The sequence below is a fragment of the Babylonia areolata genome, chromosome 27, assembly GCF_041734735.1.
Source record: "Babylonia areolata isolate BAREFJ2019XMU chromosome 27, ASM4173473v1, whole genome shotgun sequence".
NCBI lineage: Eukaryota > Metazoa > Mollusca > Gastropoda > Neogastropoda > Buccinidae > Babylonia > Babylonia areolata.
Window position 1 is genome coordinate 11,789,118 of NC_134902.1, and position 25,716 is coordinate 11,814,833.

The 25,716-nt window shown below is 41.4% G+C and overlaps 1 protein-coding gene across 1 annotated transcript; it reads right to left on the reverse strand.

The window, feature by feature from the left end:
- Positions 1 to 1,237: 1,237 nt before the first annotated feature.
- LOC143301635 (very-long-chain 3-oxoacyl-CoA reductase-like) lies at positions 1,238 to 20,627 on the reverse strand. The gene is made up of 10 exons (XM_076616059.1): positions 20,580 to 20,627; positions 17,097 to 17,143; positions 16,594 to 16,669; positions 14,463 to 14,570; positions 13,422 to 13,489; positions 9,407 to 9,451; positions 8,539 to 8,655; positions 6,278 to 6,343; positions 3,726 to 3,893; positions 1,238 to 3,121 (listed from the first exon to the last, which is right to left on the reverse strand). Coding segments are annotated over exons 1-10 (792 nt in total). The 5' UTR covers positions 20,581 to 20,627; the 3' UTR covers positions 1,238 to 3,025.
- Between the last annotated feature and the right edge of the window lie 5,089 nt (positions 20,628 to 25,716).

Sequence of the window (25,716 nt, forward strand, 5' to 3'; positions counted from 1 at the left end):
TTCCAATGGGGCGTGCACGTACCTGCTCTGTGGGCGCAAGGCGCGGCACCAGAAGGCAGAGTGGTGCATAATTGCTGCAGCAAGTTTAGCGATGAGTTGCTGATTGTTTGGTTGAGTAGCTTGCTGAGACACCATTAGTGGATGGGAAACAGCAGCACTCGGTGGTGTGGCAGATGGGGTCATCACCGCATAGCTTGGTAGGACCGTGCACACACTCGCACTGAAGGCGAGGAGCAGTGCCGGTGCAAGGGAAATAACTGCGGCGGTCACCGGCAAGGGTGCCGAAGCAGGGGTTGCCTCCCTTGGATCGGGTGATCCGGACAAGGGGGGGGTGCACGCGTATGGGCAAGCGTGTCCCCTAGTGGTCCACCTTCCTCCCTACACCAGGGGAGGGCATCCCTACACGCCTCGGTCGCTATTGGATCCGAGACGGTCGAGGCAAGCCGCGTGGGGGGTCGCGTGATCCGATGTCACGGCCGCCACCACGGACGCATCGCACATAGGGCCCAGTCTAACGTGCGGATCCAAGACAAGCTGCCTTTTTTTTTTTTTTTTTTTTTTTTTTTTTTTTTTTTTTTCCCAAGGGATTGTGGCCATTCCATTGGTGCAACTGTGGGTATGGTAAAGAGATAGAGGAGATCGACTCGTACACTGCCGACTGGCAGGGCCGAGAAAACGCGGATCGCGTCGAGTGAGTTCGCGGATCGATAAAAATGACATGAAAGGTAACACTGACCTGAGTGTGTGACCACAAACCTCTAGAAGTCATCAGAGGAGGTGGCGGAGGTCTGGAGTCGACCGGAGGGAGCGGAGGAAGTGGAGAAGGCGGCGGGTTGGCGTTGTTTAGAGGGCCAGGAGTAGAGGGCCCAGAGTGTCAGCGAATCGATTGCGATCGCGCTTTAATTTTAGCACGATTCCCCAATCGAGCTACATAATTATGTGACCTGGTTGGAGACATAATTTGACCACAAACAAGAACGCCAGAGAATCGACAGACAGACAGAAAATACGAAAAAACTTAGCCGTATGAAGAGCACAGGTACAGGAGTCATGATGGCTGCCGGAAAAAGAGGGCGATAACCAGCGGGACAAAGGGGAGGTTACCTACTTCCGGGAGGTTATCGGCCGTAGTTTCGTCTGCTCCGCATGGGCGGATAGTTTGCACAGGACAGGAATGTCAGACCCCTGCCGGAGTCTGCACTAGTTGGGTCACGGTTAAGTATGTGTAATTAAAGCATTTATCAAGATATAGACTGCAATATTTTTTCAAAGAAATTAATGTAACCTAAGTAAGAAAAAAAAATCCTATGACACTTAATAAACCTACCCACTCGCAAACACACCCAGTCAATAAACCAACTCCCAAATACCATCCTCAACACACACACGCTGGTAACATGTGCACCAACCAAGCTATACCACAGAATTACATCACAGAACACATTGTGAAGATGTGAGTACTTTAAAAAGAAACAATAATAAAATACTTTCAATATAATGCCATCACAAAATCATAAGTTCATAAGAAAACAAATCCTTCTGCACTGAGTTAAAAAAAAAAATGCCACTTGGAACAAAAAAATATTTTGTACAATTTTTTTCCCTGTAGTGGGCACTCTGTATCATCTACCAGAAGGTAAAATAATTTCAGATCTGAGTGGGTGTTCTGAACCATTCAAAGTCTGCAAGGCTATGCATCTGACAGCTTGTTGGTATTTATCACTGTGAGACAGCTGTTGAAGACTTACTATATTGCCAGTTAATCTCACTAGATGTGACAGCCTTGCCCTACTCCTCACTATACGTGACAGTTGGTTTCTACAGGAGGCATAACTGCATTCAGACAAATCCATCAATGCTTCACCACATATGCTAGGTAGAGGCCTGACAGCAGCATAACCCAACACGCAAGTAAGACCTAAAGTGCATCCATATATATATATTTGTATACATATCAGAGTGGATTTCTTCTGCCACATTTTGCCAGAGAACAACACACCTGTTGCCATCAGGTCTTTTTCAGTGCATCAAGTGCGTGCTGCACATGAGACTTTGGTTTGCTGTCTCATCCAAATGACTGGATGATCACTTTTATTTTCCAGTCAAACTTGGGTGAAAGACCCACAAGACACTGTATTGGTAGCTAAGCATCAGAACCATTCTACCACATTCCTTCTTTGCCCTTTCCCTGCCCCTAGATAGTTCAGGAAGTGAAACTGAATATGAATATGCTTTCAATGGGACTTCTGTACACACTTTGAAGTACACTTTAGCTAACATTAAATGATTTTTGCTTTTTGAGCTTTCTTGTACACATGATCACAATGCACAAATAATAACAATTTCTTATCTATAAGATACCAGAATATCTAAATTGAGGTGCCAGCTCCACAAGCTCACCATCAATAACAACTGACTTAAGTTCGTTTACGTTTTGCCTACAATTCAATTCCTTCATCTTTCCCTCATTTAACTGTGAGCAGTTTTCCATACATAATTTTCTCAGAATTTCAGCAGTATAAAGATATGATGGCAAGTGGGTTTTCATGTAAAAGCAAACCAAATGATAACAATATTTATTTTGCAATGAGTTTTGTTGAGAGACAAAAATAAAGCATTGAAAAAAAAAAAAAGCCCTCACACACACCATCTGGGAAGACAGAAACCAGAGTGGATCAGAATCTGACTTGCACATAAAATTTCAACCCCTACCTTATGAATCTGAATATGTCATTCAAAAATCATGATAAACAGTTCCAAATTGATTCCTTCAGTATAAAGAATCAGCAGGAAGATTTTATTTTTCAAAATTTCTTAATGTAAAGCACCTGGAGCAGATTTCAGAATAGAGCTGTTATTATATTTTATCAGTCAGCCACCTTACCTCTGCATTCTGTAGTCATAGTAAAGCTGAGTTTAACGACCTGTTACTAACATGCTTGAGGTCAATTTGTTCAAGGCTTGGTCTCAGCTCAGTGAAGGTTGCGTTGTTTGAGGGAGGCAGTCCTGGCACTCTGGAGTTGCTTCACTCTGCTTTCAAATGCTCCGCAAGCTGGTTTCTTTTCTGCAGGAACATCTGTCTGAGAGATGAGTCGGAGACCATCAGGTCCAAAAAGTATTGCTGAAACACATCCAGCAGCAGAGTCTACAAGCATGGCTACATACATATACATGCACATACACACTGGTGTTATTAGGGCACTCTCTCATTCCACCTTTTTTCCCTGGTTCTTCTCTTCTCACTCTGCTTTCATGTATGTGTGTGTGTGTATGTATGTATGTGTTTGTGGTGTAGTGTGGTGTGGCATGGTATGTATGCACTTTATCTGAGAGTTTATATAAATATGTACGTGCACATGTGTTTGGGCATATATGACATGTGCAATAAAATGTTACAGGTCTGTCTGAGCGTGTATGTGTGCATGGCTGAAATCTGATTGACTGACACAGGGAATGAATGATGAACGCACAATGGCAGCTGTCAGTCGGCCCTACCCGGGTAGGCAGCCTTTTGTGCTAATGACCCTTTTGTGGAGCACATAGAGCTTGGTCTCCGACCGAGGATAGGTACTATAAAAGTATCCATGTAAAATCAAATAAGATAGGTAAATATATAAAGATAGATAGAGAGAAAAATGTATGTATGTATGTATTTATGTATGAATGTGTAACTCTCTCTTTTTCCCTCTCTGCATGTGCCAGTGTGGCAGGTGTGCTTCAATTACCTGCAGTTCATGGGGCCAGTGCGCAGAAGTGGTGGGCTCCCGGCCAATGGTCCTGAGAGCTTTCTGTACAAAGTGGTCAGAAGTGGGGAACATCAGCTCCCCTGTCATGCCAGCCACCACAGAGATGTTGACTGACATGTTGGACTGAACCAGCATCGGGGTCACCACCTGCACACACACACACACACACACAGAATTAAATCGTAGGATTACAATTTAGCATCTTGTTATTTATTCATTTGTATGTGTGTGTGTCGTGTCTTGTAAACCTTCAGGCTTAATGACAATCCATTCAAACACACATGCACACCCCCCCCACACACACACATATACATATACACACACACAACACACACACATATATACACACACACACACATAGTGACACACACACATACATACATACACATACAAATGCATTCTCTTGTCTGTTGGTGCAAGTTATTGCATGAGCACCAGCCGCCATGGCAAAGTGGTTAGCATCGTGGACTGACGGCTGGGAGGAAGCTGATTCGAATCCCAGCAGAGGTGGGTTTTTCAGCCCATGGCCGACTCCTACCTGGAGTTGAGTGTGCTATAGGCTTAAATGGGGAGACTGGGACCACACAGTCGAGTGTCATCCACTTCACGGATGTGTCTTTGGGTGTATTGCTCTAATTACCTGACCAACACTGCAAGTGTCTGTATCTCTTGGGCCTGGTTAACGCCAGGATATCATTATGACAGGAAGCATAGAGTACAACCTTGTCACGCAGTCCCGAACCAAATTGGACCTCCACAGCAACACTGTCATTGTCATCGTCATCCTCCTCCTTCATCATCATCAATATAAACAAAACAGTCTCAAAGTCTGTGGCCTTTCATGCCCTGCTCTCATGGTAGCTCAGTTTCGATACCCCTCAACTTCCGTGCTTGGGGTGAGTCCTGTCAATGTCTTCAGTGTTGGCAGATTCATGGGGGCTGTTGTTTGGGGGATGTGGTGGCGGTCTCCACTCTGGGAGGGACGCTCACTCAGTCTGGCTCTGCGACTAAGCCATTATTGTCGTTAGTAGGGGGCTTAGTAGGTGGTGTCCTTGTACATTAAATCAGAACAGGCACCACTGAACACCACCAAAGTGACTCAGCAGCAATGCAGGGTCTCCTCTGGTGTCTGGCCTCCTGGCGACCTAACATCAATGCTTCCCTGTGGACTGCTGATGCTGGAACTGTGGCAGACGAACCCCGGTGTGGCCATGTATGGGGGAATGTAAATGAGCGGCATGGGAGTAATGCCACTGGAATGGTGCAGATGATAGGGCAGCAAAAAACAACAAAAAAAACACAAAACAAAAAAAAAAGTTATTGCATGAGCATCAGTGACCCATTTTTCAAACTTGCCACTACTATTCTACTGGAATATTAACCCTCACACACACACCCTTCACACACACTCAAATACTGAAACAGGGCCAGAGATAACATTGAGGAAAGAGGTCAAAACAATGAAATTAATAAAAACAGTAATTTAGAAACGGCAAGTGAGATAGGAATAGCGTGTGTGTGTGTGTGTGAAAGTGAGAGTATATTTGTATAGGTTTGTACAGCGTTGTACTGACATACCCATGCACTGGCTGACATATCTCATTTTGTGGACATCAACAAAAGGCAAAAATGTATCCACTGCATCCCACTCCGTTTGAAAACACTGTATACAATTAACCCCTAGTCTTTTGACACAACTGTATTCCATATGTCGAGGAAAACAAAAAGTCAGTACAATGTACACTAACAATTAGCTTCTCTATTTGTTGGAATTTATGCACTGAAGTTCAACTTTCACGGGGAAATAAAACAAAAGGACTCAATTTGTGATGTGTTGATTACCTATTGGAATTATTACATATCCATAATATTCTGAGAATATTTATGCAAGCAAATCAGACACTCAACATAGAAACCAACAAAAAAGAAGCAATAAACCTCTGCCTCTTCATGATCAGATATATATTCCCCGGTCTCTTCTTTATCACTGTCATTCACAATTTCCTCAAGCACATCCAGTGATGACAAACACTGAAACAGGATTGCAAGTGTGAGATGGCATCACCATTTTGAAGAAGACTAGTTTCAGTTCTTGGGGAAAAAAGATTACACGAAACCTGCTTGACTCCTTGAGTTGGAAAAGAGAAACAATTCCTTTTTTGTACCTGACAGTCAGTGGTTGTCCCATTCTAAAATGCTAATATGCAATGACTTGTTGAAACCGCACCGTTAATTTAATGGAGATAGGGGTCACAAAAGGCTCTGACAGCTTGATGCACCGTTAATTTAATAAAGATAGGGGTCACAAAAGGCTCTGACAGCTTGATTGATTTGATGGACGTGGCAGTCAAGGGGCTAAATGATTCATGATTCAGCCCGACACACTCACCCCTTGCATGCTAAACATGAACTGAGTACAGAAAATATGAGCAGAATGTTCTATGCACCATATTACATTATTTTGGGTACATGAAAAGCTAAATAACTCAATACATACAGTGGAACATTTTTGTATTGAAAATTGATATTACCTGTATGGAAACACCCTGAGACGAATATTCCTGGTTCAAAGCTTCTGAGAAAAAGCAAATGAAGGCCTGCAACAAAAATGGGTTTCTCTTTCAAAGACAATAAAACATGTTTAAGAGTAAAATATATTTGATTGAGCTTGCCAATACACAATATACATTTTTGCGTTTGGTGAGTATTTGAAAGAATCATTCTTGCTGGAAGATACTAATGTCGCATCTCATCAACAAGCAAGGCTAGTGAGAATAAACAGAGGTCCCATGTGCAGCATACACTTAGTGTATGTAAAAGAACCCACAGCAACAAAAGGGTTGTCCCTGGCAAAATTCTGAAGACAAATTCATGTGTGTGCATGCACATTAGTGAAGCCTGACTGAATAACACAGAAAATGAATGATGAGCACCAAGAGGCAGCTGTCAGTTGGCTCTGCCCATGTAGGATGTCTGTTGTGCATATGACTCAGTGTTTGTAAAGTGCTTAGAGCTTGGTCTCTGACTGAGGATCACAATGACACCTGTTCACTGAACAGTCGATCAAAACATAACTGCTGAATACACACTTACACTCAAGATGGAAATACTTCCACTAAATCCATCTATAAAAAGAACAAAACAAAAAAAGAACAAACAAGAAAACGAAATACTTCCTTAAAAAATGTATTAAGTTTCATAATCAATGTAAAACTAAACAATTATGTCCAAATACAGTGCAGAATGGAACCACTGTAAACTAATATTAGACACAGAATATGCATACATTAGGTCTCTTAAGTGGTTTGTGTGATATAATGATCTATACATATAAAAAACATGCAAATGTGATTGCAATGTATCATAATCAAACTTATTGTATAATGCCTACTTTTGTTTGCTGATTTGTCAGGTGCTGATTTTCCTTTGTATTTTCTTCAGATGAACTAAAGTACTGAAAACAACAACCACAAAACATCACATACACTAAATAACAAGAGAGGCAAGGCCTTCAAGACTGACTTGTGATACACTTAAAAGAAAAAATCTAAAATATGTTCTGTATTTGTTATTATAAAGCTTCGGGTTAAAAGAAAAAGAAAAAAGAAGAAAAAAAATGTCCTAACGGCAGATTCGAACCCTACGTGTTCAGGTGAGCAGAAACTGTCTTACCTATTACACTATAAACACTTAAACATGCTTTTTTAAAGGGCGATAAATCGATTGCGGTATTCGCAGTGAGAACGCTGTTTAAATATTATTATTCTGGTGTATCTTGGGCATTCAAAAAATCTTTAAGGGCAATTAAAAATTCTGTTTAAGTCCGCGGTAAAGGAGACGTGGCTATCGCTGCAATCACACTGCAACATTTAGCTGTTTTCTCTGGATCTGTCCAAGTTTAGTTACACCTGGTTGACACGGTCGATTCAATTTCTCTTTTATGTTCATTCTAGTTTTATAGTTTTAAAGTTGATATGAAAATTGAGTATTTTGTTAAACTAATAACATGCAGAGCCAAGTACAACTACTTCTAAACGTTGTATGAAGTGAAAAGGACTTCATTTTGAGAACAGTCAAGACTGGAAATTTTTGTGTTTCATCAAAAAGATCAATTCAAGGGTATTAACTCTCATGGTTTATTATTTTTAACTGTGAATTCCGACTGATTCTGTGGATATTTTTATGGCAGTTTGGGGCATAATCCAGTAAGTGATGAGGCGTTCACAAATCTTTCTCTAAATAAATATTTAACAGTCTCCTTCTCCAACTTTCCATCACATGTTATCGTGTATGGTCGATTGAATATAGAATTGAACGGGCAGGTCAACAACTTGAAACAAAATGTAACTTCCATGCTTAGCAAAAGAAGTTCTTGTTTGAACAAAAAATGATAAAAATGACTGCTCTTGTTGTTGTGTCAGAATATCAGATCAAAGTGCCGAGTTTAGAGAATAAAAAATATATATATATAACAGTAAATTCAGTTTGCATATAATTTGCCTTCTTTTTTATTTTTTTGTGCCCATCCCAGAGGTGCAATATTGTTTTAAACAAGATGACTGGAAAGAACTGAATTTTTCCTATTTTTATGCCAAATTTGGTGTCAACTGACAAAGTATTTGCAGAGAAAATGGCAATGTTAAAGTTTACCATGGACACACACACACACACACATACACACACAGACAACCGAAGACCGGGTTAAAACATAGACTCACTTTGTTTACACAAGTGAGTCAAAAACTTAACACCTCAACACAGACATCACACACAGTCTTCCCGCCATTATTACCTTTGTGGCAGAGTAAATGGAGAAAAATGGCATGGGACGCAACCCTGATCCAGATGAAATGTTGATGATGACTCCCCTTTTCCGTTTCAACATGTCAGGCAGAACAATCCCCGTCATCTGAAACAGAGAGCCAACACACACCATCTGCACATCACAGGGTGTCTCGACATATTCTTTATCAGCTGTTCAACATCATCATGTTTCTTCTTTTCCTCTCTGTAATAATCTTCCTCAGAAGAGAGAGAGAGAGGGGGTGTATGGAGAGAGTGGGGAAATCTGGCAATAACTAATTCCAATCCGACACACACACTGACCCACACACAACGTGTGTGTGTGTGTGTGTGTGTGTGTGTGTGTGTGAAATGATGGAACATGTGTGAAGATTTGATTGTAGGTCTTTTTGTATGGTTTTCATATTTAAGCCAAGTTTTTGTGTTCATATTTCACAAATGTTTGATATCATGTGGCTGTCTTGATGTGAAGCCCACCCCACTCTCCCTGCCTTCTTCCTTTCCGACCTATTTTCTGTCTGTCTTTTTCTCATCTTTTCTGTTTTCTATATGTGGGTGAATTTTGTAATTCTACATAACTCTATTTACCTTATTTTCTTGCTTTGGGAGTGTGGTACATTCACTGAATGTTTTTCAGTCTTGTGTAATATCCAGTGGTGTGCTAGGATGAGTGAACTACAAAAATTTCCTGTGTTCTTTAACACTGATGCAATGGAATATCTTAGCTATTTTTGTGTGTGCGCACACACACATGCACACACATTCTGTAAAACAGGGCCAAAGAGGCAGTAGCTGACAACAACTGGACGACTGACTTTCAGAACTAAGAACTCTATGAGGTACCACCAAACACTTACCATGACACAGGAAAGGACGTTGACATTGACAATATCTCTGTTGAACTGAAACACACATCAGTATAGCCAACATTATTCAACATGCTGATCACTGACAATCCCCAGTGTTTGATGCACTGAAACATTCCAACTATCAGGGCTTCCCGTGACACATGAATAGGTGTTCCTGATGCTTTAAAAATGAAATGAATGCACTGCATATTCCAGTGGTCTGTGGGTTGTTAAAAAAAAAAAAAATCTAGAATGAACACATGAAAAAGTGAAAATCCAGTAATGGAACATCAGTCTGATGCCTGGATTGTCTGCTATGAAGAAGAGTTCTTTCCCTTCACCACCTTTCGGCCCAGAAACCCGGATGATTATGACCAGAAGGTGTGCCTACCTCTGTGTACTGTGTGTGTAACAATGCAGATTTCATTTGATTTGTAACTGGGTATGCATGCCTTCTAAGCAGATCTTCAATCTGAGAATCATGTGCTAGAAACATCTCCAACATCAACAAGATCTATACCACATCTTCATAGATTTTAAGAAGGCATTTGACAGAGTATGGCACACTGCACTTTGGGCTAACATGAGGAAGTACATCATCAGTGCCAACCTCATCAAAGTCACTGAACATCTGCATGACAAGCCATCAGAGCAGTCCTACTCAATGGCAGCACAGGTGAGTGGTTCCAGACGGCTGTAGGAGTCAGACAGGGCTGTCTTCTCTCACCCACACTCTTCAATATCTTCCTGGAGAGACTGATGACAGATGCACTGGAAGAGCATGAAGGTGATGGGCCAGTCAGTACTGGCAACAGGGTCATCACAAACCTGTGGTTTGCTGGTGACATTGATGGTCTCGCAGGCAATGAAGAGGAAATGGCCAATCTTGTCGAGAGCCTTGACAAAACATCACTGGGCAACTGGATGGAGAACAGAGCAGAAAATACAAAGATCATGACCAACAGCACCAATAGAATCAAAAAGACATCAAAGTGGAGGGCAAAAAACTTGAAACTGTCAAGTTTTAAGTACCTTGGTGCAACCATCTCAGACGAAGGATCGAAACCAGTGGCTCTGGCCAAATAGTGCGGTCAAGAGCAGTGATGACAAAACTCAAAACTATATGACATGACAAAAACATCTCCATGGCATCAAATCTTAAACTCATGCTTACACTTGTTATCCTAATTTTTCTGTACACTTGTGATTCCTGGACTCTCACTGCTGACATCCAGAGACGAATTGAAGCCCTTGAGATGAGATGCTACCATAAGATCCTGAACATCACATACAGAGACGTCATCACAAATGAGGTCAGAAAAAGAATAACTACAGCCTTTGGGTTGTATTTGTATTTGTATTTGTATTTGTTTTTATCACAACAGATTTCTCTGTGTGAAATTCGGGCTGCTCTCCCCAGGGACAGCGCGTCGCTACACTACAGTGCCACCCATTTTTTTTGTATTTTTTCCTGCGTGCAATTTTACTTGTTTTTCCTATCAAAATGGAATTTTCTACAGAATTTTGCCAGGAACAACCCTTCTGTTGCCGTGGGTTCTTTTACGTGCGCTAAGTGCATGCTGCACTCGGGACCTCGGTTGATCGTCTTATCCAAATGACTAGCGTCCAGACCACCACTCAAGGTCTAATGGAGGGGGAGAAATATCGGCAGCTGAGCCATGATTAGAACCAGTGCGCTCAGATTCTCTCGCATCCTAGGCAGATGTGTTACCTCTAGGCCATCACTCCACATGACAGCCTGCTTAGAAAAGAAAAACGATGTGGTATGGACATGTGTCAAGATCATCAGGCCTAGCAAAAACCATCCTGCTAGGCACAGTGCCGGGAGGAAGATGAAGAGGCAGTCAGAAGAAGAGGTGGGAAGATAACATATGGGAGTGTACAGGCCTGTCTTTCTCCAAGTCGCAGAAAGCGGCCCATGATGGAGACAGATGGCGGGAGACAGAGTCATCAGTGGTGCCTCCACAACCCCACTGGGCTTACGAGACTGATGATGACTATGATAATGCCTGCCTTTGTGTACTATGTGTGTAACGATGCAGATTTGATTTGATTTGTAACTTGGTATACCTGACTTTGTGTACAATGTGTGTAACAATGTAACAATTCTCAAGGATAAGTTTGGAACTGAAACTGGCAACATGGTACTAAAAACATTCAAAATCTATTTGTTAGTCTGTTTTTTAAACTTAGAATTGGATTTTCACAACTTACTAAAACACTAAAATATATCTATTCATTTATCAAAGAATATTAATGTTTCTATTACTTTGCTCCTGCAGTACAAATTTGTCTGGCAACCTATTTGTTGTCTGGTCTATTTTCTTTTCTTAAGTATGTATTAAAGTGAATCTAAAAAAACATACAAGAATATTTCGAGAGCATGTGTGTGGGTTCTATTCTTTTGCTGGCATGCTTTCATGCTTTACTAAATCCATGAATAAGCATTTTTTCTTTAAAAAAATGCTGGAAACACTGATCAACAAAGAATTTGCTTTATTATGACTTCAGTATTTTATCTACCCATCTATCTACATATCTGTTGATCTATATATTAATATTTAGTTTGGTCTCCCTGTATCTTTTTTTTTATCCATGTCATTTTTAGAGCTTTTTTTTCTATGACTTGGGTACTTATGAGTCATTTTCAGCATTTTAAAGAGAGTATAGTCTTTTAATTTTATCTCCTTTTTTTTTTGTATTCCAAACAAACTGATAAGAGATTTTATGGACTTTAAATTCTGTATGAAAAGGATCTGGCCGAGTGCAATCCAATATTAATAAATTTACTACATACATCTACACTCCGAATTACCTGACTTACATTACCTGAATTACCTGTAAATATATCTACATACATCTACACTCCGAATTACCTGAATTACCTGTAAATATATCTATGTCTGTCTTTTTGTCGCTCTGTGTATCCATATTATCAAATACATTCACATATCAATAAATATTGTTTCATCGCATAATAATGTACATAAGAATTGTAACTCTTTTACTGCCAAGTTTCTGTATGAAGTACACTCTCCTGCACCAAATATTTTTAGATTAAATATTCTCAATAACATGATTCAGTTCATGTTAAAATATCACAGTGGAATTGTTCTCTTCAAACGTGGGTCAAGGAGGGAATGTTAGTAAATTTCCTGTCTGGGAAAGTTGGCTGCAGCTAAGCTTTGTTACAATGTGAAAAACAGTTCACTTCACATGACACCTTGATGATGACTAAAGCCACCTATGGTTGTGAACTTATGGTCAACTAAGTTGCCTTTGGTGGCGAAAGAATTAACTAAATAATGTGAACAACAGATGGGAGTATGCATAATTATTCATTCATGCATATATCATATACATACATACATACATACACATTTATAATCTGCTCATGTTCTTTATAACTGCCACTTTATTTATATATCTTAGCTAGAACGCAGTAACATGAAATGAATACACATATATAAGTATCTACATATTTGAGCAATAAACTGTCAATATTAGCTAGAAAGTGATCACACTAATACATACAATCATCATTTACCTCATATTCCTTATGAGGTTTCATCATTTAAGTATTGCTGTTTACTGTTGTGCAGGATGGTTCTGTGTGTGTAATGCATACATAAATTACTGTATGGTTAAGCTTTTAAGTTGTCATTTTAAGTGTTAAAATGCATGCTTCACTCACCATGGCTGACTGAGCACATTTTACATGGAAAGGTGCTATATAAATTAAATTATTATCATCATCATTATCATTATGTTGCATATTTTTCCTTTTGATTTTGAACTCTTCCTTCACACAAAATGAATGCACACACACACAAAAACACCCACACAGAGACACACACATATATATACACAAATGCATACATGCACACAGAAACAAGCATGCATATGAACACACAGACATAGAATCCCCACTGGAGAGACATAAAACCAAAGACTACAACAGCACAATCTAACTAAAAAACAAAAAAAAAGGAAGCACTGATACCTGGTCAAAGTCATCTGCCTCACAAAAATAGCCGGGAGTTCTTCGATTCAGCATGCCGACATTGTTCACTGAAAAAAACAAACATAAAAAACAAATGACACCTACCTGTGTGGTATGAATCAGTCTGTCTCTGTCAGTTTTTATATGTACATGACACACAAATGCAGCAACAAATGTAGGAACAAAACACACATTCCTAAAAAAAAAAAAAAAAAAAAAAAAAAAAAGAAACTATGACAAAGGAGGTACAGTTTATCCTGAATCTGCATACCTCAACAGAGAGACAATGTAGAGGTCAAAGCAGAGGAATGACAAAGGTCTCATTTCTTTTGTTTGAGAATAAGCCTTGCAGCTGAGTTGTGCATCTCATCAAAACAGGATTTGTGACAGCCAAAAAGAATACTGATTCCATAAAACCTATAAACATTTTTTTTTCAAACACCTGGAAAACACAATCAGGCACAAGTACAATCACATTCATGAACATAAACTTAGAACATGCCTCTGACAATGACCATTCATTCAATGAACATGAACATAAACAATGTTATATACCATACAAAAAGAATATAATAATAATGATGATAATGATAATGGTAATAATAATATATATATATATATATAATGCTAACAGGCATAGAAAACAAAAGAACTGTAAACAGGCAAGTCACACATTCCAGGTGCAAGAAAACAATACAACAGTAAACATGCCCAATTATCAAGTCCAGAAAGGGGCCAAAAACCTTCAAGGCTTACACACACACACACACACACACACACACACAACAAAAAACAACCTCAAGAAAATGGACCAGCAAGGCAGAAAAAAAAAAGTAGAGACAAGGGAAAGAAAAAGAAAAAGCCAAAAACAAACAGTAATAGAGAAAATTTTTTTCTAGCATATGATACATGGTGTTGATGCAATTACTGAAAGAGCTCCATGTATCCCCACTGGGGGACAGCAATCACAGAAATAGTATATCAGTACAAGATCAGACAACACAAAATGATTTCAGCACTATAAAGAACACCCCAACATACCCAGAACGCCAATGTCGAGTCCAGTCAGCTGTTGCTTGATGCTGTCGTAGATGTCTGTTTTCTTGAAGTCTGCCACGATCACTTTCACTGACACCTGGAACTGCTTAACTGTGTACAGTCATACATATTTATTTTTTATCAGTTAACGACCCACATGTACACAAGCACTTTAAGTTGGAAACAAAACTGTCCACTAAAGTTTGAACACATGTTGTGTTGTGTTGTGTTGTGTTGTTGTTGTGTTACTTTGTCACACAACAGATTTCTCTGTATGAAATTTGGACCAGGGAGAGCAGCACCACTTTTGGGGGTTCTTCTTCCTGTTTGCAGGCTTTGCTACTAAAGTGGATTTTTCTACAGAAATTTGCCAGAGGCATCCTCTTTTCTGCTGTGGGTTCTTTTATGTGCATTGAGTGCATACTGCACACAGGACTTCTGCTTACTGTCTCATCCAAATGACTAGCACCCAGACTACCACTCAAGTGACACCTGTTAGAGTTGTTTGATGTTAGGTTGGTTCAATTCTTTATTTCTGTTGTTGTGTTGTTTTTGTTCATGTTCCATATTTTTCACATTATCTCATAACAATAATAATAACAATCATAATCATAATAATGGATACTTGTTGAGTGCTTTCCTCCCTTAAAGGGAGCTCAAAGCGCTTTACAATAAACATTAAACACACATGCACACACGCAATAACAAAAGGAAAAAGAAAAAAAAATAATGATTTGACACACAAAAGCATAAAACAGATCCAAAGAGTAAGCCTATTACATTTCTTAATTACACACACACACATACACAAACACACACACACACACACGCACACGCATGCATGCATGCATGCACACATGTGCAGAGTCTGCATGGATTATAACTGTATGTCATTGGAAAGGGATGGAAGGTCTATGTATAGGAGTTTTCAAAAAGATGTTTTCAGTCCAGTGTTAAAAGACTGAAATGAGGGAGAGTGTCGAAGATTGTGAGGTAAAATGTTCCAGAAAGATGGAGCTGAATGAAAAAAGGAAGAATTACGGAAGGATTGGGTTTTAACATGGGGAACAAGTAGCAGCTGTGAATCGGAAGATGATCTGAGTTGTCGTGGGGGTGTTTAGGTTTGAATGACTTCTCTCAAAATCCTGAGGGGCAGCATATGAAATGGAGCTGAAGGTGAGAGTTGCAACTTTATACTGAATGCCAGCAGAAACTGGTAACCAGTGAAGAGAATGCAGAAAATGAGTGATATTGTCAGTCTTTTTGGTTCTAAAGATTAACCTTGTTGCTGCGTTTTGACCTTTCTGGTGCTGAGGACAGCTACTGAGGAGTGAGTTACAATAATCAAGTCTGGACAGGACAAGAGAACATACAAAAGTTTGATTAGTAAGGAGATGTAAGATGGAACTGATTTTTTGAATTTGAAAGTATGCAGCCTTGCAGAGATTGTTTATGTTTCTTCATTGAAAGGCTTGATCAAGCATCACACCCAAATTTTTTATTGAAGATGCAAAGTCTACATCTGAACCTCCAATTTTAAAACAGGAAGGTAAAGAGTTGTTTATAGACAGTGATGGCTTCAGTTTTACTATCATTTAGTTGTACTTTGTTTTGATTCATCCATGCCTTAATGTCAGCAATACAATATTGAAGTGCCCAAATGGAAGAGTCAAGATCGGAAAAATATGTTTCTTTGTAGAGCTGGTTATCATCAGCAAAGGCATAATGATTTACAGAATGGTTTTTGACAACATCGAAAAGTGGTTGAGTATAAAGAATAAACAGCGCTGGTCCAAGTACAGATCCTGAAAACTCCCTCTTCATACATATATATATATACAGGTGTACGCATGCGTACACATTACATATTCACACAAACATGACTGCACTCAAGAACAAATGTACACGCATACAGGCATGTCAGCCACTCAAGAACAGATATACACCACACAAGCATGCATGCAGACACATATACATACAGTCATATCCTTGCCACTCCCTTCTCCCTTCCTCATGCTCCCCCCTTCCTCCTCCCCCAACCCTTCCACTTTTCTTTTTCTCTTGTCAACTAACACTTAGAGTGGAAAGAATAAAATCAAAGAGTTATATATAGTACTACAAGACATCCACACACCAATCTTTTCAGCAACTGCAGACAGTTTCTGAGGATTTCTGCTGACGAGTACAATGTCCATCCCTTTCTCTGCCAGCTGCACACACACACACACACACACACACACACGCGCGCGCGCACGCGCGCGCTCGCACACACACACACACACATGCACACAAATGTTAAAAAGTTTGAAAAAGCAAATGAAACATGACCCAACAACACACACTTCAGCTTATCAACCCACCTTAAGCAAATATCTTCATTACAAAAAAACAACAAAACAAAACAAACAAAAAAACAAATAGTATAAGAAATAGTCTACTATAACATACCACTTTTGAGACTGAACTGCATGGCATTATTCTCAAATGATCCAGCTTTTAGATTCTGTCAATCAAACACTGCCAACTTGAAAGAATAGTGGAACTGGTGATGGAGAAACAGAAAGAAACAGAAAGTCAGAGAGACTGAACTGATGGACAAACAGACAGACAGGCAGACTGACACAGAAACATAGTTACCTGAAAAGCATAACTCTTTCCAATGCCTTCAGTACAGCCGGTGACCACTGAAACATGTCACAAATAACACTTCAACAAAAGCATTTCATTCATTACTCTGCACCATGTGCATTAGGTTTTGGAATAACAAATTTGGTGCAGAATTGAATAAGAAATTATGGGAGATTCCTCATCTGTGTTCAAAAGAAACACAATTTACTAGAGTTACAAATGAAAATTGTGCATAATATTTATCCAGCTAATATAATATTATGTAAAATGAAAAAGAAAGACAACCAGAAGTGCTCCTACTGCCTGGAAGAAACTGATTCTGTAGAGTATTTCTTTTTTCATTCTCTGTCTTTTAAAGCATTTTTGAAATTATATTACTATTACAGTATTAACCAACTCATAAGAATCACATTAATTTACCATAATGTCAGAAAGAAAAAAAAACTGTCTGAAACTGATGTTTTGTTTGGGATACCATTCCTGCACAGGACCTGGGACCATATACTAACGAATAACATTCTTACTGGCAAAATGTGCATCAGCATATTTATGGCATGTAAATAATGGCAGACATTAAACTTGACTGAGGATATAAGAACTGTTCACTGATCTGGATCAGATGACAAATCACATTTCTGCGGCTATGGAATGGGTTGGGGGGGGAGAGAGAGAGAGAGAGAGAGAGAGAGAGAGAGAGAGAGAGAGAGATGAAGAGAGGGAGGAGGGCAGAAAAAGGGGGCGAGAGAGGATGAGGGGGGAGGAAGGAGGAGGTAGATAAGAGAGAGAGAGGGGGGGCAGATGAAGAGAGAGAGAGATGGAGGGTAAGGATGGATGACATAAAGGCTTAAATATCTAGCACAGCTCACACCAGAGCAATAAGAAATCCAGACAGATGTGATCACTTGCTATACACGTTTAGGATACAAACAGCAGAACACTAGATCATTAAAATCCCCGACAAATGTGGGAAAAAAAGAGGAGGATGGAGGATCCACCAAAAAATGAAAAATAAAAAATAATCGAAAATAAATGGGAAAAAATAGCAATTTGGAACCCTCCCCCCCCCCCCTCCACCTCCCTCAGCCTTCCACAAAACACACACACACAAAAAAAACAACAACAACCATGGTTATCGTGGACAGAAATCATTCAAATAAAAAGAGACATCTATTCAGAATATTGCCAGGTACCATGTGCAACTGCAGCCATAAACCAGGAAAACACATAAAACAGTCCATACATAATTTATATATTTGTATTTCATTTTATCACAACAGATATGTATGAAATTCGGGCTGCTCTCTCCAGGGAGGGCGCGTCGCTACACAACAGCGCACCCTTTTTTTCGGTATTTTTTTTTTCCTGCGTGCAGTTTTATTTGTTTAAAATTCCTATCGAAGTGGATTTTTCTACAGAATTTTGCCAGGAGCAACCCTTTTGTTGCCGTGGGTTCTTTTACGCATGCTAAGTGCATGTTGCACATGGGACCATGGTTTATCGTCTCATCCGAATTACTAGCGTCCAGACCACCACTCAAGGTCTAGTGGATGGGGAGAAAATATCGGCAGCTGAGCCATGATTCGAACCAGTGCGCTCAGATTATTTCGCTTCCTAGGCAGACGTGTTACCTCAAGACCATCACTCCACATATATATATATATATATATATATATATATATATGTAAATATTTAAATACACACACACACACACACACACACACACATATATATATATAATATGTGTGTGTGTGTGTGTGTGTTTATATATATATATATACATGTGTGTGTGTATATATATATATGTGTGTGTATTTAAATATTTACATACATCTGTATTGTGTGTGTGTGTGTGTGTGTGTTTATATATATATATATACATGTGTGTGTGTATATATATATATGTGTGTGCGTGTGTGTGTGTGTGTGTGTGTGTGTCAATACAGATTTGCTTGTATTAGTTTTTCATAATCCATGGGATCATTTTGATTTTATTTATAAATCATATGATATCTAAAGTGTAAACGCTACAGATGACAGGTGAAGACTGGATGAAAAACATAGCACACCATGAAGTGCTTATTATCTGTAATACTTGAAAATTAAGAATTTGTCATTCTCTCTGTGTATCTATCTTCTCGCTCAGTCTCTGCCTACCTTTTACAAAAGCAATCATGGGCAAAGTCTGAGAATTACACAAGCAAAATAACATAGTTTCAAATGGTAATCTAACTAAATATATGCATAATCTAGGAAATAACCATCACATTTGCACGGCAACATAATCAGATTAAGACATGTACATGCATGATTACATGCTTTTGTAACTGAATTCACTAGAGACATTGATCAATTGCTTATAAATGTGGACAGCCTATTTATACCAATTACAATTTATAGTATCCATGCCAAAGTTTAAATGCATTCCTATCAGGTTTTTTCTCAGAGTTCTCTTGGTTGTATTTTCAATTTTCATAGTTTTCAAGTATTATCTGATGGGCCTATTGCTGCACAGTCCTGCACAATACCCATTATTTTGTTTATTTAATGTTTTAGTGTGTGCATATTTTGTTTTTTATTCATCTTTGTTTCCTTCTGTTTCATATTTTCTCTCTCATTATGCACTGGGGTGCACATGCACACACACATTTCATTTTCATTCCTTTGATGCCCAGGGTCAACTAGCTGTCTGACTGTTATTGGCATTGGGGTTGCTAACAGGTGAAAAAAAAGATGTATATGTATACAAGCAATCACACCTTCCCCCTCCTCTCTCTTCTCTCTGCACCCTCCACCCTCCTTTTTTCATCCAATACTACTCTGAGTAGTAGATCACTAGATGTAAGATTGGAGACTACTACTGCCACTACTGCTGCTACTACTACTACCACTACACACTACACACACAGAGGATTCAAGCCCCCCAAAAGAAACGTTGTCTGCACTGTACTGACCTTAAAACCTTCCAACATTTTGATTTATGTGCATATTGGCACTGTGCAATTAACCCATGTTCCTTTGATATGATTCAGTTGAACTTTTTAATTCTTAATGTAACAAAACATCTGCAGTAAAATCAAAATAACCAATAATTCAAACTGGCTAACTACTGCAAGGTCAGTTTTCGTAAATGGTTTAAGTGCTGTTAGAATACAAAATTTAAAAAAAAAAAAAAAAAAAAAGGATGCAAACTGATGCTGGTCCATTAAAATCAAAACGCTGCATGCCTACCTGCCCAACGTCCATACTGTCTGAGATCCTTCACTGGAAACGATCGCCGAAGAGACCGCCACCCCAGCCGGAGTAACAGTCTTCCCACTGTCAGTGCACAACAACACACACTGACAGCTCCTACGACAGACAAAAAGTCTGCATATTTGCCAAAATAACTGGTCATGCTTGCTGGATTGAAAAAGAAAAAAAACCAAACTCGCTCAGCACTATCTTTCTGTCTTTACAAGAGCAAAGTCCAGTTGTTTTGCTTTTAGGAGTTACTTCTCTTGTTGCCCTTAAGCTTAAGTTTTCGTCTGCGCTGGAGAGACCACTGAGCTGAATGGGAGCTCCTTGGAACAGACACTGTCACAGAGGCGTTTCACATTATTCGTGCTCTCGAAAATGATTGGCTCTCTAAAACTGCAAGCAACAAAGCCAAGCGAGACTGGCGAAACGTGCGTAACGGAGGTGGGGTGGGGAGGGGGGAGCTAGCCAGCTATAAATTTTCAGTCAGCCAGCTCGGAGAGAGCAGAGACTTCAAACCTGCTTGAGAGCTTAAAGCCTGATAAGCTTACCATCATAGGTACAGAAACCTGGCTAGACTCCAAGATTGCTGACGCTGAAATTCTTCCCGACTTCTACAAGGCCTACAGAGCAGACAGAGTTAGATTAGGGGGAGGAGTATTAATAGCAGTCCATAACAACCTTGACAGCTACGCAGCCCCTGAACTGGAGGTCAAAGATTGTGAGCTAAAATGGGTGAAATTGAAGTTGAAGGGGCGACGCACTCTTTACGTATGCGCGTACTACAAGCCTGATGATGCAGATGAACCCAGCCTCAGGAAACTTGAGATATCAATCCAGAGGGCATCACAGATCAGAAATGCCTACCTACTCATAGGAGGGGACTTCAACTTTCCGAGCTGGGACTGGCAGACAACATCACTCAAACCCAAGTGCTCAACCAGTCAACTCCACAAAGATTTCTTGGACATAATCAACAACAGTTGTCTAGAACAAATGGTGCGGGAGCCAACAAGAGACAATAACACTCTGGATCTCATCCTGACCAATGCCCCACAACTCATTCCAAGGGTTGAGGTTGTGCCAGGCCTCAGTCTCAGACTACAACATCCCCTTCTGCGAATTCATCGTCAGTGCAGTAAAGAAGAAGCAGGCCCCAAGGATTATCCCAATTTATGCAAAGGCAGAATGGGACGACCTAAAACCGGCTGCAACTGAGCTCAGCGGGAAGATGGTGGAGGCACAAGACATGTGTAGCCTCAACAGAAGATCTGTGGGCCATGTTCAGAGACACAATAAAGGAGGGAGTAGAGAAGCATGTCCCACACAAAGCAACCAGGAACAAGTTCAGCCAACCCTGGGTTACAGCAGAGATTCGGAGACTTATACACAGGAGAGACCGAGTTTTCAAGAAGATGCGTAAAACGGGGTCCGAAGAACTGAAAGCTGAGATGAAGACACTTAGACGCACAGTACAAAGGAAGCTCCGCTGATCCTACTGGAACTATCTGAACGGCATCTTTACGGAAGATGAGACACCAGACCAGGCAGCTAAGAACAAGCGCTTCTGGAGCTACATCAACCATCAGAAGTCATCCAACATAGGTGTCTCTCCTCTCAAGAAGAATGGCCAAATGACCTCTGATCCAAAGGAACAAGCGGAAATCCTCAATCAGCAGTTCCAATCAGTGTTCGGGGATGGAAGACAATATACAGAGGAGGAGTTCCAGGACAAGACTGGAATGCCTTGTGCTGACACACCATCGATGAACAACATCACCATCAGTGAAAAAGGTGTCAAGTCAATGCTGAAAAATCTAACCCGCATAAGGCATGTGGACCTGACGGAATCAGTCCAAGAGTTCTTAAAGAACTGGCAGAGGAGCTAACACCTGGCCTAACTGTACTATTTCGCTCATCCCTGTCCACAGGTATTGTACCAGCAGACTGGAGGACAGCACATGTTGCTCCAATATTCAAGAAGGGAGAACAGTACAACCCAGCCAGCTAATGGCCAGTCTCCCTTACCAGCATTGTGTGCAAAATGTTGAAGCACATCATAGTTAGTGTAGTAATGAAGCACCTGGAGGGCCACCAAATACTGAGCAACAACCAGCATGGGTTTAGAAAAAGAAGATCTTGTGAGACCCAACTCCTTGAGTTCACTGAAGATCTGATTGCAAACCTGGAAAGAGGCAAACAGACCGATGTCCTCATAATGGACTTTTCAAAGGCATTTGACCGGGTCAACCACTCCTTGCTTATGCATAAACTCCAGAGATATGGCATCAGGGGAACTACGGGAGCATGGATCTCTAGCTTTCTGAAGGACCGGCAGCAGGCAGTAGTAGTGGCTGGATCTTCTTCCACAGTGAACGTAAAATCTGGTGTACCTCAGGGGTCTGTGTTAGATCCATGCTTGTTCCTAGTGTACATTAATGACCTCCCAGAGAAGCTTCTTGCGGATGTTCGCTGATGACACAGCAGTGTCCAGGATGATTGCCACCAGCGAAGACCAAGAACAGCTCCAAGAAGATCTCCAACGCCTAGCCAGCTGGGAGAGGAGCTGGGACATGGAGTTTCATTCTGCAAAGTGTCAGACCCTTCGGGTCACAAGGAGTAGGTCCCCACTTCACCAGGACTATATCCTGCATGGACATACTCTTGAGACCATTGTGTCAGCAAAATACCTCAGAGTCACTATAACCAAGGACATGAACTGGGACGAACACATCAACAACCTGTGCTTCAAAGCAAACAGAACCCTCAAATTCTTGTAACGGAACCTGAAAATCAACTCCACAGAAATCAAGGAACGAGCCTACAAAGCGCTTGTCCGTCCCCATCTAGGGTATGCATCATCCGTCTGGGACCCTCATACAGATAAGAATGTAACAAAAATAGAAGCTGTCCAAAGGCGAGCTGCACGCTTCGTCCTAAACAGGTACAGGAACACCTCAAGTGTAAACAGCATGCTGGACACACTGGGATGGCCCTCATTGGAGAAAAGGCGGCAAGTTGCAAGACTCTGCATGCTGTTCGAAGTGCACCAAGGCCTTGTCCACTGTCCCAGCCTGAAAGAAAAACTTGTCCCCCTACCTGACCATAGTCGTTGTGGCCATGACAGACAATTCCAGTTGATCACATCAAGGACACAGTACAGAGCCGCAGCTTTTCTACCTAGAACCATCAAAGACTGGAACAATCTCCAAAAAGGAACAGTGGAGGCCACAACACTTGACACATTCGTGTCAAGGGTCTCCAAAACATCAGACTAGACCAATCCCCCTCCCTCCCCCCAAATCCCACCCCCTCACTGTTTCATCCACTATCCCTCCTCCTGCCCCCGCCATATCCCATACCATCCTCCTCATCATCACCACGACTTCACGGACTTGAAGCGGAGCTGAAATGAATTAGTCCACTACCCAGATTTATCTGCTACGAACCCCCTAGTTATAGGTGCCAGAATAATCAAGTTTGATTGCGGGCCCTCAACACTGAAGAAGGAGAAGAAGAAGAAGTGTCACACGTGTACCACCAAATTGCGCTTTGTTTTGCTGAGACTATGATACACTGAACAAATTGCATAGCAGGCTGTAAGAAGGGCATCTTATTCAACTGATTGTATTTTTGTTATTTTCATTTTACTGATAATGTGTTTCATTGTGCTGATGTTCGTCCTTCGAAGATGACCATGGCTTAAAATGAAAAAAATACACCCCCCCCCCCACCCGCCCCAAAAAAAAAAAAAAAAAAAAATCAGTGGTTGTGGGTGACTGATGAGGCCAATCCGAGCCCTGAAAGCTCGCTCACATGTGGGACACAAGTGAGTGGGTGCTGTCATGGCAGTGGATGTTGCTCGGGCCTTGCGCACAGCACGCTTTCGTTGCGCCTTTTGGTGATGTGGCTGGCTTCAGCTACACGAGCTCCTGTGGTGATCTTGCTGCGCCAAGCTGCTGGACGGTCCAGAGCAAGCCTCTCCCACGTGTTGATGTCAACGCCCAGGTCTTCGAGGGATGCCTTGAGGCAGTCTTTGTAGCGTTTCATCTGCCCTCCAACTACGCGCTTGCCCTGACACAGTTCTCCGTACAGCAGCTGCTTAGGCAGTCGACTGTCTGGCATTCTGACCACATGTCCAGCCCACCTGGCTTGGCTTTCTGCAGGAGGGTGTAGGACGCTGCAGAGGCCAGCTCGTTCCAGGACTTTCGGTGTCGAGGACTTTGTCCTGCCACCTGATGTGGAAGGAGTCTGCGGAGACAGCTCAGGTGGAAGCGATTGAGCTGTTTGGCGTGTCTGCTGTAGACAGTCCAGGTCCTCGCTGGCGTAAAGAGGGTGGTAAGGACCACTGCACAGTAGACCTTCAGCTTGGTGGTAGCGCTGAGTCCTCTCCGCTCCCAGACGTTCTCACGGAGTCTCCCAAAGGCGGCGCTGGCTTTGGCGATCCTGTTGTTGACCTCAGCGTCTATGTTCACTGCGTGAGAGAGCGTGCTGCCCAGGTAGGTGAAGTTGTCAACTGCCTGGAGGTTCTGCCCCTTCACTGTGATGCGCGGCTCCTGGTATGACTTTCCTGGGGCAGGCTGGTACATAACTTCGGTCTTTTTGGTGCTGATGGTGAGACCGAAGTTGTCGCAGGCTTGTGAGAAGCAGTCCATTTCACACTGCATCTTCTGCTCTGTGCTGGCGTTGAGTGCGCAGTCATCAGCAAACAAGAAGTCTCTGATGACAGTCTCTTTCACCTTTGTAACAGCCTGCAGGCGCCTGAGGTTGAACAATCTCCCGTCAGTCCTGTACCTGACGTGGATTCCTTCTTCGCAGTCACGGAAGGCATCTGTCAGCATGGCAGAGAATACCATACTGAACAGAGTCGGGGCGAGAACGCAGCCTTGTTTGACGCCGTTTGTCACTGGGAAGGCCTCTGACTCGTCTCCGTCATCCAGAACTTTCACCATCATGCCGTCGTGAACTGCCGGACGATTGTGATGAACTTGCTGGGGCAGCCAAACTTCTCCATGATCTTCCACAAGCCTTCTCTGCTGACCGTATCAAAGCCTTGGTCAGATCGACAAAGGTCATGAAGAGGTCACTGTGTTGCTCCTGGCATTTTTCCTGGAGTTGGCGAGCAGCAAAAATCATGTCTGCAGTCCCACGTTCAGCACGGAAGCTGCACTGGCTTTTTGGGAGGAGACCTTGCTCAAGATGTTGGAGAAGGCGTTGAGCAGGACACGGCCAGAATCTTCCCAGCAATGGACAAGAGGAGATGCCTCGGTGGTTGTCGCAAGACTGGCGGTTGCCTTTCCTCTTGTAGATGTGGACTATGCTGGCATCTTTCAGCTGTTACGGGATCTGTCCCTCGTTCCACATGGACTGGAAGAGTTCAGTCAGCTTTTGCATC